We start from the raw sequence: 15,740 nt of genomic DNA, 5'->3' as shown, positions 1-15,740 counted from the left end.
TAAGAACATTAATTTAGTTAATTAAACCCGAATAACATGGAGAATGTTAGAAAAAGAAAAAGAAAATCACATAATCCATACATATACATTATACATGTACAGTAACAGTAACAGTAACAGTAAGAATCTTTTGTGTAAATTCTCTTAAGCAAAACTAGACCTTTAAATTTATAAGGAATCGAGTGAAAAATTCCTTGGGCAGCTAGACACGCATAGGATTATAAGTAGATTATTTTGCAATTATTTGATTTGTATTTCATAGATTTGGCGTATTTTTTTTTTAAAAAAAGAACTAAGTTAGAATAAACTACAAGAAAACAATCGGGGATTTGAATTGTTTTAAAATAAGGAGATAGGGGGTTAAGGTCTTTATTTTGAATTAGATAACAATAATAATACAGCAAGAATTGATTGGTTAGTAGAATGATTTGTATATATGTATAAATCGTCAATGTGAATTCAAAGTTGTGGATTCAACCAATTCAGAATGTATAGTATATAAGATATAGATGTTATTAATGAAGTTGACTTTATTTGTGTGTTTGTGTGTTGATTAGTTATTATAATTAGACGAGTGGCAGGATAAGTCAAATAGATACTAAAAAAAAGAACAGAAAATACCACATCATCGTCATCATCAGTATGATGGAGCCCTTTTTATATATTTTCGCTAACAATTCAACAGGGGAGGGAAATCGATGAATACGTAATTGAAGAGTAAGACTAAGATAATGTGGATTAAACTAAACTTTATAATCTAATTTAAGTGAACAATCAATTTAAATAATTAGTTTATAGTGTATAGAGAGGAGATGTGTGTGAGTGTGTACCTGGGGACAAAAAAAAATTAGATTGGTCCCAGGGACACTACTGGCATTAAAATTGTCCCAACAAAGAAATTAAAATTGACAAAAATAGTGCAAGAGTATTTTATCGCCATCTGCACGACTAAGTAGACACATTCACACACAGAGAGACAGATAGTGTACATACACACATAATGTGTGGTAAAATAATAATCAGACAGAAAACAACAAAAACAACAGACAGCAGGAGAAACAAAACAAAACAAAAAAAAAGTGAACCCGTTTTAAATTTTTCTCTGAATTGGACAAACAATCACATACACACACACACACACATCTTGAAAGATACTACAACAGCATCAACCACAACATAGTATTACTATAACTATAACGTTCATATTCCGATTAATAGATATACGTATCAATTTTCATTATTGTTTAGTATACAACAATAACAACAAAAAAAAAGGGGGTGGATAGTGAGACAGTTATTATTTTAGATCAATTTTCATTCATTCATTTATTTATTTATTAAAGAAAAGAAAAAAAACAACCAGAGAGAAAGAAAGAAAAAAAAAATTCTACAACAACAATTATATAATTATTAGCAACAACGATTATTTACTCATTAGATTTTACTTTTTCCTTTTTTATATCAATTATCACAACTGGTTATCGAATACATTGTCAAAGTTTGTTTTCTATCATTCATTCATTCATTACTGCGTTCACATAGAAACAAAAAAACAGACAAACAACAAGGGAGTATAAACTTAGACGAAACAGAAAGAGAGAAAAAAAAAATAGGAAGACTTTAACACTCGATATTGAATATTTAGTTATTTCATTATAATTATTGAATTATCATAATGAATGCTATCTCATCAAATACACAGTCTCAACTCGAGTCTGAAGCATCACCTCAGACTCAAAGCCAACAACAACAACAACAGTTAGGTAGAGCAACTACAAACACAAGTTCACGTGTATCTTCAGAGTCATCGGAAATACCACCTCCAAATATTATTTCAACCACTGAAGGCAATACGTCTCAATTAAGTTTGGGTTCACCAATGCATGAGAAAATCAAACAATTCAACCAAGATGTCGAAGATGTACCAGATATCGATGACAATGACGATGATGAAATATCTACAAAACATGGGTCCGGTGATGCTGACGTTTCATATGAGTCTCAAAAATCTTTAAAACACGACCACGACATCAAAGAGCAAGAAGTACAAGATGAAGTAGAGAAGGAGGAGACCGAGGAAAATGATAACGAAAAAGAGGGCGATGATGATGATGATGATGATGATAATAAAGATGAAAGCGACAAATCACATGGTATGCCTCAAAGAATGCCTGGTACTTTTAATGTTTCTGCGTTAAGTCAGGGCGATGATAACGATGAGGAAGTTCAATATAATGAATTGACAAAATCCATAAATAAGCGTAATAGCAAAGATTCGTATTCCCCAAGTGCATTTGAAAGCCCTGGAGCTAAAAGTTTAGCCGATACAAATAATACCTCCCCACAGATTATAATAGAAGAAGATCAAGAGCAACTGATAGAACGTGGATTACCAGGAAAAGAAGACACCAGTGAGACTCAAAGATTAGCACTGGCTCAAATTGCAGAACCAACTTCAAAATCATCATCTTATGATGACGAAAATCTGGAACGTTCATCAATATCTACAACCAATCACCATATTCCTTCTAATCCAACATCTGCTCGTGGTTCTCAATTGTCTAGTTATAAACCTACTTTGGATCCAGGCAAACCACTACAACCACCTGCACCTTCTGATATTGACAATATTTTGAGTAAAACAGAAGCAGAAGCTGATGCAGTTAGTACGTCTACTGGCTCACCAAATCTTTCGAGAAATACACAAGGCACTGAAGATGAGTTCTCCAGGCAAAGAGACACATCTCTGGCATCAACAGTTGTGAGAAGTACCCCGGGTGATTCAAATAAATACACTGCACACAATCAAACGGCAGCAATAACACCGGTATTACCAAATAACAATAAATTTCAACCAGGGAGTCAAAATGGTACTAGTTCATCATCGCTAGAAAACTTGGGTGTTGGCATAAATTCAACACATTCTCCCAAGAATGGCAAAAAGAGGAAAAGTGGTAGTAAAGTCCGTGAAGTATTTTCATCAATGTTTGGTAAAAGTAAAACAGTATCAAATGCCAATTCAAACAGTTCCCCTGAGATAAATATCAAAATTAGTACTCCGTTCAATGCTAAACACGTTGCTCATGTTGGGGTCGATGACAATGGTTCATATACTGGATTACCAATTGAATGGGAAAGACTTCTATCCGCAAGTGGTATTACCAAAAAGGAGCAACAACAGCACCCTCAAGCTGTTATGGATATAGTAGCCTTTTATCAAGATACCAACGAAAATCCCGATGAAGCAGCATTTAAGAAATTCCATTTCGATAACAACAAAAGTAGTTCCAGTGGTTGGTCCAATGAAAATACTCCTCCTCCGACTCCTGGAGGTGGTTCATCTGCAAGCCCACAACAACGTACTCCTACATCATCATATATTGATAAAGGTGGTGAAGACAAACTGATGTCAACATCACAATCCACCATTCAAAGTCAAACCCCAAAGACTCCTAATGGGAACCATGAACACCAATTCATACCTAGCAGACCAGCACCAAAACCACCTTCCACACCAGGCTCAGCCATTACTACTCATCCTCAAAGAACACCATCATCACAAACAATGCCAAGAGCTGATTCCTATACTGATAGACCACAACCTCCATCAACCCCAAGTTCCCAACTGGAAGCTTCTCCAAACAAGATGAAACTTCGTTCACTTTCGTCCAAGTCTTTGAAATCGATGAGATCTAGAAAAAGTGGCGATAAGTTTTCTCATATTCCACCAGCACCAGCTCCACCTTCTGTTCCAAGTATACCAAAATCTAAATCACATTCTGCATCTTTATCTAACCAATTGAAACCACAAATCAATGGATCTGGTTCTACAACGGCGCCAATCCCTCCAAGTGCAACATTCGGTGAAAGTTCCACATTACCTAAGCAAAGATTGAATGAATTTAAAACACACAGGGCTCCACCCCCACCGCCATCTGCTACCACTGACCAACCTCGTTCATCTCCACAACAAGCACTTGCAGATATTACTGCTCCACACAATGTCTACGAAGTTCAACAAACCAAATATCAAGAAGCACAACAGAGATTACGTGAACAAAAGGCTAAAGAAATTGAAGAATTACAAAGACAACGCGAAAAGAGTGAACAACAACAACAACAACAACCAGACACCGATTCTGCTAGTTCTAATGCTCCATCAAATGGTCCTCCGCCTATCCCTCTCCCAACTAAAAAACAATCCAGTGGCCGTGATGCTAAGCAAGCAGCTTTGATTGCACAAAAGAAACGTGAAGAGAAGAAGAGAAAGAATCAACAAATCATTGCTAAATTAAGAACCATTTGTAACCCAGGTGATCCTAATCAGTTGTATGTTGATTTAGTTAAAATTGGTCAAGGTGCCTCTGGTGGTGTTTTCCTTGCTCATGACAATCGTGATAAGACTGACATTGTTGCAATTAAACAAATGAATTTGGAACAACAACCAAAGAAAGAATTGATCATTAATGAAATCTTGGTGATGAAAGGAAGTCTGCATCCAAACATTGTCAATTTCATTGATTCATATCTCTTACTGGGAAATTTATGGGTTGTTATGGAGTATATGGAAGGTGGTTCCTTGACTGATATTGTTACTCATAGTGTTATGACAGAAGGCCAAATTGGTGCTGTTTGTAGGGAAACGTTGAAAGGTTTGAAATTTTTGCATTCAAAAGGTGTCATTCATCGTGACATCAAATCAGATAATATTTTGTTAAGTATGGATGGTAATATTAAAATCACTGATTTTGGTTTCTGTGCACAAATTAATGAAGTTAATCTGAAGAGAATAACCATGGTGGGTACTCCATATTGGATGGCTCCGGAAATTGTTTCAAGAAAAGAGTATGGTCCAAAAGTTGATGTTTGGTCTTTAGGTATTATGATCATTGAAATGTTGGAAGGGGAACCTCCATATTTGAATGAAACCCCATTAAGAGCGTTGTATTTGATTGCCACTAATGGTACTCCTAAATTGAAAGATCCAGAAGCTTTGAGTTATGATATTAGAAAATTTTTAGCATGGTGTTTACAAGTTGATTTCCATAAAAGGGCAAATGCCGATGAATTATTGGCAGATAAGTTTATTCAAGAGTGTGATGATATTTCTTCATTAAGTCCTTTGGTTAAAATCGCTCGTATGAAGAAGGCTAACGAAGTAGATTAAATGCCTTTCTATTCTTCTGCGTATTACTATTAGTTTTCATTATTCTTTCATTATTTTTATTATTAGTATCATTTTACTTTTACTTTTTATAGTTTGTATTTATACGTCGTTGAAAATTATTATTTTATTATTATTATTATTTTGATCATCAATGGTAATAGCAAGTCACACTCTAGTCTATTCAAGTTATTTCATTTTGTATTAATATATGACATTTCATTTCACAAGAGGTTTCATTATTAAAGGAAAAGATTATCATGAGCCGTGCGGTGTTTAACATGAAATTCTTAAACCCGTTTAAGGAAATTAACCTTGATTAAATCCGTATTTTCGAAAGTATACTTGCGAAGTTTTGCTGTTGTAAGAAAAGATTAAGAAGAATATATTTTCTTGCAACACCATCAAGACTGAGTTGTCTTTATTATTCTCACCAAATTCAACAATGATTTCATTGAAAACAATTGGCATTTTTTTAAGCCTCCCTGTTAAGTTATTATGGGTAGTCATTAAATATCCGTTTGTTGGAGGGATAAATAATAAATTTAAAAATGATTTAATTAATTCATTGAAATTAACAATATTTAGACTGGCATTAGGATTTCCAACTGAAGATAAAGGTAAATTATCCATCACAACAAATGAATATCTTATTAATTCAATAATAGCTAAACAATATCCAAATTTAACAGAATTATTAAATAATTATGGTAAAAATTATGATGATAATAGTATTTGGATAGTTGAAGCTGAAAATAGACTGAAGCAAGATCCAATTTTAATTTATCTTCATGGTGGTTGTTTTGTATTTGAATCTGCTCCTTCACAAATAGAAGGATTATTAACATTTTATAATTTAATTGATGAAGAATATCGTAAGAAATTATCGATTTTATTTTTGGATTATAAGCTTGCCAGTAAAGGCTATAACGTTCCTTATCAATTAAATCAATTAATTGAAACCTATACTAAATTAGTTAATGAAGGAAATAACAATTTTATAACATTAGGTGATTCAGCAGGTGGTACATTAATACTTACATTATTACAAAAATTAAAACATGATGAAACGTTAAAAAGTTTTCCATTTCCTAAGAGTTCAATTATGTTAAGTCCTTGGTGTAAACTTGTTCCTGATAATGAAGATTATTATTTACCAAATCATTCTATGCATGATAATTCAACTTTTGATATGATGCAAATCCATCATTATCAACAAATGTTTTCAGTTCAAGGAATAAAACAAATTTTTAGAAACAATGATATTAAATCATTGACTATATCACCAGGTAATTGTAATTATTCAATTTCGGATTGGGAAAAGATTCCTACTTTTAATGATCCTGGTTATTCTACTTTAGTCATTTTAGGTGAAGATGAAACAATGAGAGATGATATTTTACAATGGTGCAAATATGCTCTTGGTTCTACATTAACTCCACAACGAGAAAGTTCTAATGGAGTTTGGATATCTGATATTCATGAATATATTAGAGATGATAAACAATTATCCTATGTTGACGTTGTAGTTGAACCTTTTGGAATCCATGATGGATTTTTTATGTTTGAAAGTGGTTTACTTGGTGATATTAATAAAGGTAAACCTGTTAATGTGAATGAGTTGGATAAGATTAAATATTTTGGAACTGTGAAAATTGTTGAATTTTTAAATAAAGTTTTACTGAATTCAGAAACAAAAAAGACAGTTTGATCTGGTGGTACGTTCGTTTAGTTTTGGGATTAAATAGAGGTGTATTTATGTTTTTTATTAGAATGACTTCTATTGACATTACTTCTCTTAGTCATTTTGCAACTTCTTTGAAGATGTATTCCTGAATATACAATCCCATCAAGACGTGGCACTTTATTATCACAAAGCCAACACCAACGATTAAAATATTATACATTTTACTATTACATATATCTACATACCCAACCTTACTCCTTGATCTCATGACCCTCGGTGATCTTCAACATCTCAAGATCCCAGATATTCCAATCAAACCAAATGAAACTGGGGAAAATCGTCAACAAATGCCACAACGCATGTGCATCCACTAATCTATAGATCGGTGCAAAGTCATTCACCTCTAGCAATATACCCCCAATCAATACAACATTGTTGAGAATAGGTATCAATGGGATTATACTAGCATTGGAGAGCGACACATAATTCAATTTCTGCAACAACTTGGTCTCAAATGGCAACAACTGGATCGAGTTGTTGTATACAATATAATTCCTCTGATACAACTTGTACGTGTGCCACAGATGATAGCACCAGAGAATCATCGCCGAAAGTCCAACCACCATGTTGATCTGTGTGTTGTATCCATAATCCCATTGCATCTTCAACTTGGTCACATGAAACACATACAATATTATCAATCCCAATTGCCACGTATACAATACGACTCTGCGTCTGAATAGTTTGAACACCCTCACAACAATCACGTTCAAATTGCACAAGATGATGGCAAAGGCACCGAAATAATCTAATGTTTCAGTGACGGCCGTGTCCTTGAAATGGAACAACGAACTGAATATCCATCCAATGCAACTGATGATCAACAAGGCCAAATATTGCCCATACATGATTTGCAACTCCAAGTCCGAATTCCTCCTGAACTGTCGGAATATTGGTCTGATGTTTTTATAATTGACATACAAATTAGCTAATGAGAACACAGTCGAGAACAATTCCTGTACTCCTAGTACTCTAACAAATGGCCATTTCCCATAGAACTGAACCATCTCCAAGCCCTGTGACTCTATTTGGTCTGTGATGTATTGTTGACAGTAGTAATTGCAATTGGCAAGACAGGACCAGAGAAATGACTGTGGGATGGTCTGACAATCACACTGGTGAAGACATGTTTGGAATTCTGGAAGTGTGTCCCCGACTGATGCAGTGACAAGTGACGGTAGTAGTACTAATAAAAATGGCAATAGTCTGTTCATTGGTGATACAACTGGTGTGTTTACCTTGGTTGATGCTCTGTCATAATTTCAACTTTTTTCTTTTTTTTTCTTCTTCTACTGTTTCAGTTTCAAGATACGAGATATGGTAAGTGGCTACGCAAACGAGCCAAGTCGCCAAACCTTGGGCCTAAATTATTTTTTTTTTTTCTTGCGCCGGCGAGGGAATCGAGTCAGGGGTATGGGAGGAATAACGACTTGGCGTTTCTTGCTACAACGTTACATCTTAGCTTACGTGTGTGTATATTCTAATAATCTATTAACATTATTTCCTGGTGAATTTGTAGATATAGCCAATAATGGATCCACTGATTACACATGTGACGAGTAACAAGATCACATTGATTGGGATTGGATTCATCTTGAAGGTGGTATGGGTGAGTTGATCTAACAATGCTTGACCTCCGTTGAAAATCCCTGATAAACACATAATAGCACCATAGACGGTACCAAAGTTTTCAAAACCAAAGACCTTGGCACAGAAATCGGAAATTGTAGTGTAGAACAATGGTCTATATGCCACAAACATACAAACTCCAATAACTGCCAAGCCATAGTTAGGAAGTAATCCAAGAACACCAATTGTAAGGGAAATTCCCAGTAACCAAGATAAAACAGTTAAACTTGAATAATTATCTAAAAACAAACCAATAAATGGAACACTAACAATACCACCTAAAGGTAAAGCAATATCGAAAAATTTGTTTAATGAATCTGAAATTTCAATAGATCCAAAAATATATTGATATTGAGTACCAATAGTAGCAACAAAATAATTGATTCTTAACATCATGATAATACTAAACAAAGTAGTTAAAACAAACCACCAAGTTCTCATTTGTTGTTGGGCAGTACGTCCATGTAAAACACCAAATACACCTCCTGAATGTTCTACCAAGAATTGTTCACCTTCAAGTTCATAAGGTTGTTTAATTGCATCACCAATAGAATCTCTACGTGAAGTAGTAGTGGTAAGTCTAGGGGAGGTTGCTTCTGTCAATGGTGTGGTTTCAGTAGCTGTGCCAACAATTGTATCATTTGCTGAAGCAGAAGTTACAGGGGAAATAACATGACCATGACTTTCATCATCATTGGCACAAAGGGCACTTGAATTAATTTGAGTCTGATATGATTCATTTGGCATAGCCACAATTTGTGCTACTGTGATAAAAGTAGGAACCAATAAATACAACATGAAGAATTTTTCTAAAGTGAAATTTCCCATTGAATTCTTGTAAACAATACGATATAATAAAAATACTGCACTTGAAGCATCAAATGCACCTGTGATCAATGCCAAAATAGTTCCACTTCTCTTTGGGAATGAGTTTGATAATTGAAATGATGAAATAAATGCAAAAGGTCCACCCAATGCTAATGATGCATATCCAAATAAATATGGATCAATTATAGATCCTGCCAAGTTTTTAGAATAAATGAATACAAAACATGCCAAATATAAGAAAAATGCTCCAATTAAACCACAAACTTTAGGTCCATATACATCCAATACACGTCCAATTGCAAATGCTGAAACATTAGTTAACATAGCAGCAACTGTAAACATCATGTTTAATTTCAAATCTTGATTAGTACATTTGGCAATAATATTATCGCCATCTCCATTACCACTACCAAGAGTGTGTATATCACATAAATATTCATAAACGTGTTCTTTGATTAAAACTGGCTTTAAAGCAGCAAATCCAAAAATTGGTCCTCCAGATAGTAAACACCAAAAAATGGCACATGTACATTGGATGAATCTTTTTGTAGGTGAAACGTCTGTCGATATCATTCTATGTGGTAAAGACGTTGTGTATGAATGAAATAATTAAGCTTATAAAAAGTGAAATTAGGTGAATAATAGTTAATGAAATAATGGACGAAATTTTGCAATGAGAAAGCATTATCATGGCCAATTTTTTTCTCTCTCTCTCCCTCTCTTCCTCTTCCTATTTCTCCGACCAGCCAACCCGTGGTGGTGGTAGGAATGGAATGTTTTGCCCTTTTCTCGCACGACAAACTGGGCGATAAAACAAGAAAAAAAAAAGAAACGAAGCATTAATCAAATTTTACGTAACTGATAAGAGATTATATGCAGCAGGATCAGACGAATTACGAAAGGAAAATGATTGGTCATTGAGTGCCAGCTCAGAATTCAATCGGTTTGTTTGTTAATAACCAAATGGAAAGTACTCAAAATACAGTTATAACATTACAATTCAAGAAGTGTAAAGTGCAAATTTTGCATCTAAATTTTTCAAGATTTCAATTTGCGTCACGTGAAACATGATAACTCTTAATCAAAGCGGTATCATCCACTTATCTAACCTTATTAAGTTCTGCAAAAAAAAATTCATGAAATTGATAATTGATTTAACTAAGTGGTACAAGGGTATGTCTTTTTTTACCCAGAAAAAGGCGAGTTATATGTAATTTGAACTCATTAACTGCTCAATATCCTCAAAGTTTTAATCTCAATCTATATATTCTAATGACCATATAACATAGTGTGTATAGTATCAAAACCAATGTCTCTATATAACTCCCTTGATATTGCTGAATCTACAAAATAAGGATCATCGGTATAAGCATGACAATTTTGACCAATATAGCAGGCTTTATAACCTTTTTCTAATTCTTTACAATTCTGAACCTGTAAACAAGTTAATTCCAGAATTTTATCATCATTGACTTTGTTTGCTAGCCATATTCCCATCATTAGGAGTAGCATTAGACCCAAGATATACACATGTTACATGTTTACAACTCTTGTGGTCACGTCACATTAGCGTGTTCACCATTGGCACTCCTAGCTACGTGACGCTATAACGGTCCAAAAACTTAGCAACAGAACTGTAATTAACAAAAGAATCTCTATATTCGTCATTTTGCCATCTCCCGTTAGTTTCACTTTACCCATGTTATTGTCAACTATTGCAACATTAAGAGCGGCCCCAAAGAAAAGAAACGCAATAGTTCTTGAGGTTGCTTCAATAATAGCATCAGCACAATCATTCCATGAGATTTCATGATTATTATATCGTTCCATACATTTCTCAATTGCTGGAAGAATAGCATTATACGGCCATACGGAACAACATCCAAAAGTTGCCCATAATGTTAATCTTCCCCATTTAGTTGTGACCATTTTGAGAGCGAAATTAGTGGAATTATACTCCAGTGTGCTCTTATTTGTTAATCCGTGTTCCAAATCCTTTGCATAGTCAACAGATTCACTCATTTTATTAGTCTGTTCCCAATTATTCCTCTAAAGAAAGTAGTGAAACAAAACTTAGTTTTCTTGTTATCCGTGATATCTGAATATATTTTGATACCTTGAATATGTAGTATATTTTGAAGGTAGATAGTAGTGAATAAAGAAATACGAAATGTAAAACTAAATTTAAATATACAGTGGGGGGACATAGATTTGAAAGCGGAATTGAAAAAATAAACAAAGAAAAATTCGTCAAATTGACAAAATTATTTGTCCATCGTAGTGAGTGCGAAAATCTATTAGTAAAAATTAAAAGGAAGTAGTGTCTTTTACAAATATACTCCGTGATCAAACAATCAAAAAATTCCAATAGAAAAAAAATGAATTTGTATGAGAAACAAGCAATGAACCATGCCTTTTTGAAGCTGTTGATTACAGCACCAAAAATTTCTAAAGAGAACTTATGGTCAGACAATATTAGATCTCTAAGTAGTAGGTGTTGGACACCAATGCGCTTTATAGAGTATTATTTAATGTTGTTTGAAATAATTAACAAACTATTAAACTCGGAACGAGACTATTAAAACTACTCTATATTTATCCTCCGAAGCCGTTGTTTATATCAAATTTTGTTTGTTTACATTTTGAGGGATTGTTGTTTTCTTTTCTTCTGATTTCTTAGAATTTTGGCTGAGAGCGGAATTTTTGTTTGTTTATTTTTTCAATTCCGCTTTCAAATCTATGTCCCCCCACTGTAATAAAACTCTTGATTAACTAAATAAACTATATGAAAACTATAAAATATAAACTAGGGATAATCATCAATATATATAGAAAATTGTTACCACTAATTATAGAACGATAGTTTATCCCCTTGTTTCAGCTACAAATCTGCATAAGAGAGGTACTTCAAAACCATGTCGAAACTTTAAAATTAAAAAATTACAGGGGGATATGACTCATGTACACGACTTTTGGAGTTTGTAATAGTTAAGTTGGTGGAATTTCTATATTCGAGTATTGTTGCTATTCATGTAAAAAACAATAGATAGGCTTGTAATTTCAATTGAAAATAAGTCTCTTAATAATATATTTAAAGTTAGAACTATTTTCTACAGTACTACAATTACTGGGCATTAAATGCAAACAATTCACGTGACTTGTACCAAACGATCACAATTTCCGAAATTGAGCACCTTGTTCACATTCAAGTAGACGGCGAAAAAAAAAAATTTCTTTGTCACTTTTCTTCTTCTTATTCTTCTTCAAATCACCATACGTTTTCTATTGGATTGATGTCAGGCCGGTATAGGTGGCCAACTTCGATTATATATTCATGAAAGTATAAAAATTTGGATCTTTTAAAATTACTAACCTATAATCATTTGTTTGATTATTTTTTGAAAGTATTTCTAGCATTTTCATTTTTATAATCATCTAATATACATTAATTTTGTTTTGATTTTATACTATTTTAAATATGTAGTGAAGATTTATTGTTAGAGGTGCTATCAGTAGTCGTTTATCTCTTTCTCTTGATTACGCCTATGTATATTCACTTGACGTGAAATAATTCAATCCAAAATTCTACAATTAATTGTCGAAAATATAGGTGGAGCATAAAACGAAACCATTCTAATAACTACTAGACCGAAAATTTTGCCTCATCAGTGGACATAACAAGGACCTTCAACGGAGGTCAAGCATTGTTAGATCAACTCACCCATACCACCTTCAAGATGAATCCAATCCCAATCAATGTGATCTTGTTACTCGTCACATGTGTAATCAGTGGATCCATTATTGGCTATATCTACAAATTCACCAGGAAATAATGTTAATAGATTATTAGAATATACACACACGTAAGCTAAGATGTAACGTTGTAGCAAGAAACGCCAAGTCGTTATTCCTCCCATACCCCTGACTCGATTCCCTCGCCGGCGCAAGAAAAAAAAAAAATAATTTAGGCCCAAGGTTTGGCGACTTGGCTCGTTTGCGTAGCCACTTACCATATCTCGTATCTTGAAACTGAAACAGTAGAAGAAGAAAAAAAAAGAAAAAAGTTGAAATTATGACAGAGCATCAACCAAGGTAAACACACCAGTTGTATCACCAATGAACAGACTATTGCCATTTTTATTAGTACTACTACCGTCACTTGTCACTGCATCAGTCGGGGACACACTTCCAGAATTCCAAACATGTCTTCACCAGTGTGATTGTCAGACCATCCCACAGTCATTTCTCTGGTCCTGTCTTGCCAATTGCAATTACTACTGTCAACAATACATCACAGACCAAATAGAGTCACAGGGCTTGGAGATGGTTCAGTTCTATGGGAAATGGCCATTTGTTAGAGTACTAGGAGTACAGGAATTGTTCTCGACTGTGTTCTCATTAGCTAATTTGTATGTCAATTATAAAAACATCAGACCAATATTCCGACAGTTCAGGAGGAATTCGGACCTGGAGTTGCAAATCATGTATGGGCAATATTTGGCCTTGTTGATCATCAGTTGCATTGGATGGATATTCAGTTCGTTGTTCCATTTCAAGGACACGGCCGTCACTGAAACATTAGATTATTTCGGTGCCTTTGCCATCATCTTGTGCAATTTGAACGTGATTGTTGTGAGGGTGTTCAAACTATTCAGACGCAGAGTCGTATTGTATACGTGGCAATTGGGATTGATAATATTGTATGTGTTTCATGTGACCAAGTTGAAGACGCAATGGGATTATGGATACAACACACAGATCAACATGGTGGTTGGACTTTCGGCGATGATTCTCTGGTGCTATCATCTGTGGCACACGTACAAGTTGTATCAGAGGAATTATATTGTATACAACAACTCGATCCAGTTGTTGCCATTTGAGACCAAGTTGTTGCAGAAATTGAATTATGTGTCGCTCTCCAATGCTAGTATAATCCCATTGATACCTATTCTCAACAATGTTGTATTGATTGGGGGTATATTGCTAGAGGTGAATGACTTTGCACCGATCTATAGATTAGTGGATGCACATGCGTTATGGCATTTGTTAACGATTTTCCCCAGTTTCATTTGGTTTGATTGGAATATCTGGGATCTTGAGATGTTGAAGATCACCGAGGGTCATGAGATCAAGGAGTAAGGTTGGGTATGTAGATATATGTAATAAGTAAAATGTATAATATTTTAATCGTTGGTGTTTGTTTTGTAAAGTAACGTGCTTATCAGTTTTCACCGAAGAGAAAAGGTTGCATGTTAGAGTTGTGTAATCAAGGTTGCAATTTCTTTTTTTTTTTAATTGTCCATGTTTAGTTTGTACAACCTCTTGTGTAGTGGAGATATCGATAGTATAAAATAGGATAACGTTACTAATATCGGGTTACTACCTTTGGAGTAGTTATGAGCATAAGTTACCCGTGATGCAGTAGCTTAGTTCAGAAAACTCTTATAGGTTGACATTTCGCGACCAAATGTTTCTAATGAAATAAAATGAAATGACCAATTCAACTATTTAACTTCGATGATCATGGTGAAGTTCATACTTTTAAAGCAATCTCATTAAAAGTACATCCAAGTTATGTGTTATCTTGAATTTCTTTTTCTTTTCTTGATGTGAAATCAGATTCATTTAGACCACTGATACAGGAGTTGGTAAAAATTAGCCACATAAGTTGATGCATAATTTTGTTCCAACCTATGGTCTCATCTCATTAAAACAATACAGCTCATCTCAAATAAATGACGAATTGAGTCGGCAACGAGTATACAAAAACTGTTAAAAGAAATCATTACTACCACATATGTATCGCCTAATGCATGTAGATAATTGATCATCTCAAAACTCGTACGGCTCTCTGTTGTAGATTGTATACTATTGTGAATTGAAAACAGCAGGTCGTGTACTCTATACCAGATCGTATAAGAGCATAAAGAGAAATAGGCTTTTAACATTTTTCTATGAGAATTTTTGTTTTAATGAAAAAAAAAAAAAAATTTATTTGCTTGTTTCCATTTTAGGAAACACGAGCCGCACACCGACCCCTAAGTGCATTTTTTTTCTTTTCTTTTCTTTTACTGTATTATCACAACCTAAAAAACCATATGAGAAAAGAAGAACGACCTTCAAGTGCATTGGTAATTGAGTGGTTCAACTGTAACCGGCAGGATCAATTTTAATTTCTTCTTTGTTTTTATTACTAAAACTTTATGCATTCAATAAACTAATCCTCCCCCCCATGACTCGTTTCAGTCCACACACAGTTTCTTTGCAAATAATCAAAACCTCAATCAAATGGTAAAGATTAAAGGTTGATTGTTGTAGATGAGATCTGATGATTGATAATGACACACACTCCAAGACAAACTCCACAAAATC

At 34.1% G+C, this 15,740-nt stretch overlaps 6 protein-coding genes across 6 annotated transcripts; 3 read left to right on the top strand and 3 right to left on the bottom strand. All coding sequences in view use genetic code 12, as the record gives it.

Moving 5' to 3' along the window:
- Positions 1 to 1,675: 1,675 nt before the first annotated feature.
- On the top strand, positions 1,676 to 5,167 carry CST20 (mitogen-activated protein kinase kinase kinase kinase; the record flags this gene model as incomplete). The annotated part of the gene is made up of 1 exon (XM_002551100.1): positions 1,676 to 5,167. One exon carries the CDS (start codon positions 1,676 to 1,678, stop codon positions 5,165 to 5,167), a length of 3,492 nt encoding a protein of 1,163 aa, XP_002551146.1.
- A 442-nt stretch (positions 5,168 to 5,609) lies between these two features.
- Positions 5,610 to 6,875, top strand: CTRG_05443 (uncharacterized protein; the record flags this gene model as incomplete). The annotated part of the gene is made up of 1 exon (XM_002551099.1): positions 5,610 to 6,875. The coding sequence occupies one exon, from the start codon at positions 5,610 to 5,612 to the stop codon at positions 6,873 to 6,875; it is 1,266 nt and encodes a 421-aa protein (XP_002551145.1).
- A 227-nt stretch (positions 6,876 to 7,102) lies between these two features.
- Positions 7,103 to 8,125, bottom strand: CTRG_05442 (PGAP3/PER1 family protein; the record flags this gene model as incomplete). Its single annotated transcript, XM_002551098.1, has 1 exon — positions 7,103 to 8,125. The coding sequence occupies one exon, from the start codon at positions 8,123 to 8,125 to the stop codon at positions 7,103 to 7,105; it is 1,023 nt and encodes a 340-aa protein (XP_002551144.1).
- A 283-nt stretch (positions 8,126 to 8,408) lies between these two features.
- CTRG_05441 (uncharacterized protein) lies at positions 8,409 to 9,941 on the bottom strand (the record flags this gene model as incomplete). The annotated part of the gene is made up of 1 exon (XM_002551097.1): positions 8,409 to 9,941. One exon carries the CDS (start codon positions 9,939 to 9,941, stop codon positions 8,409 to 8,411), a length of 1,533 nt encoding a protein of 510 aa, XP_002551143.1.
- Positions 9,942 to 10,958: 1,017 nt separating this feature from the next.
- CTRG_05440 (uncharacterized protein) lies at positions 10,959 to 11,390 on the bottom strand (the record flags this gene model as incomplete). The annotated part of the gene is made up of 1 exon (XM_002551096.1): positions 10,959 to 11,390. One exon carries the CDS (start codon positions 11,388 to 11,390, stop codon positions 10,959 to 10,961), a length of 432 nt encoding a protein of 143 aa, XP_002551142.1.
- A 2,094-nt stretch (positions 11,391 to 13,484) lies between these two features.
- Positions 13,485 to 14,507, top strand: CTRG_05439 (PGAP3/PER1 family protein; the record flags this gene model as incomplete). Its single annotated transcript, XM_002551095.1, has 1 exon — positions 13,485 to 14,507. One exon carries the CDS (start codon positions 13,485 to 13,487, stop codon positions 14,505 to 14,507), a length of 1,023 nt encoding a protein of 340 aa, XP_002551141.1.
- Between the last annotated feature and the right edge of the window lie 1,233 nt (positions 14,508 to 15,740).

The sequence above is a fragment of the Candida tropicalis genome (genome assembly GCF_000006335.3).
Source record: "Candida tropicalis MYA-3404 genomic scaffold supercont3.8, whole genome shotgun sequence".
NCBI classification, from domain to species: Eukaryota; Fungi; Ascomycota; class Pichiomycetes; order Serinales; family Debaryomycetaceae; genus Candida; species Candida tropicalis.
The sequence above is the reverse complement of the archived record's forward strand: the minus strand, read 5'-3'. Positions and strand labels throughout refer to the sequence as shown.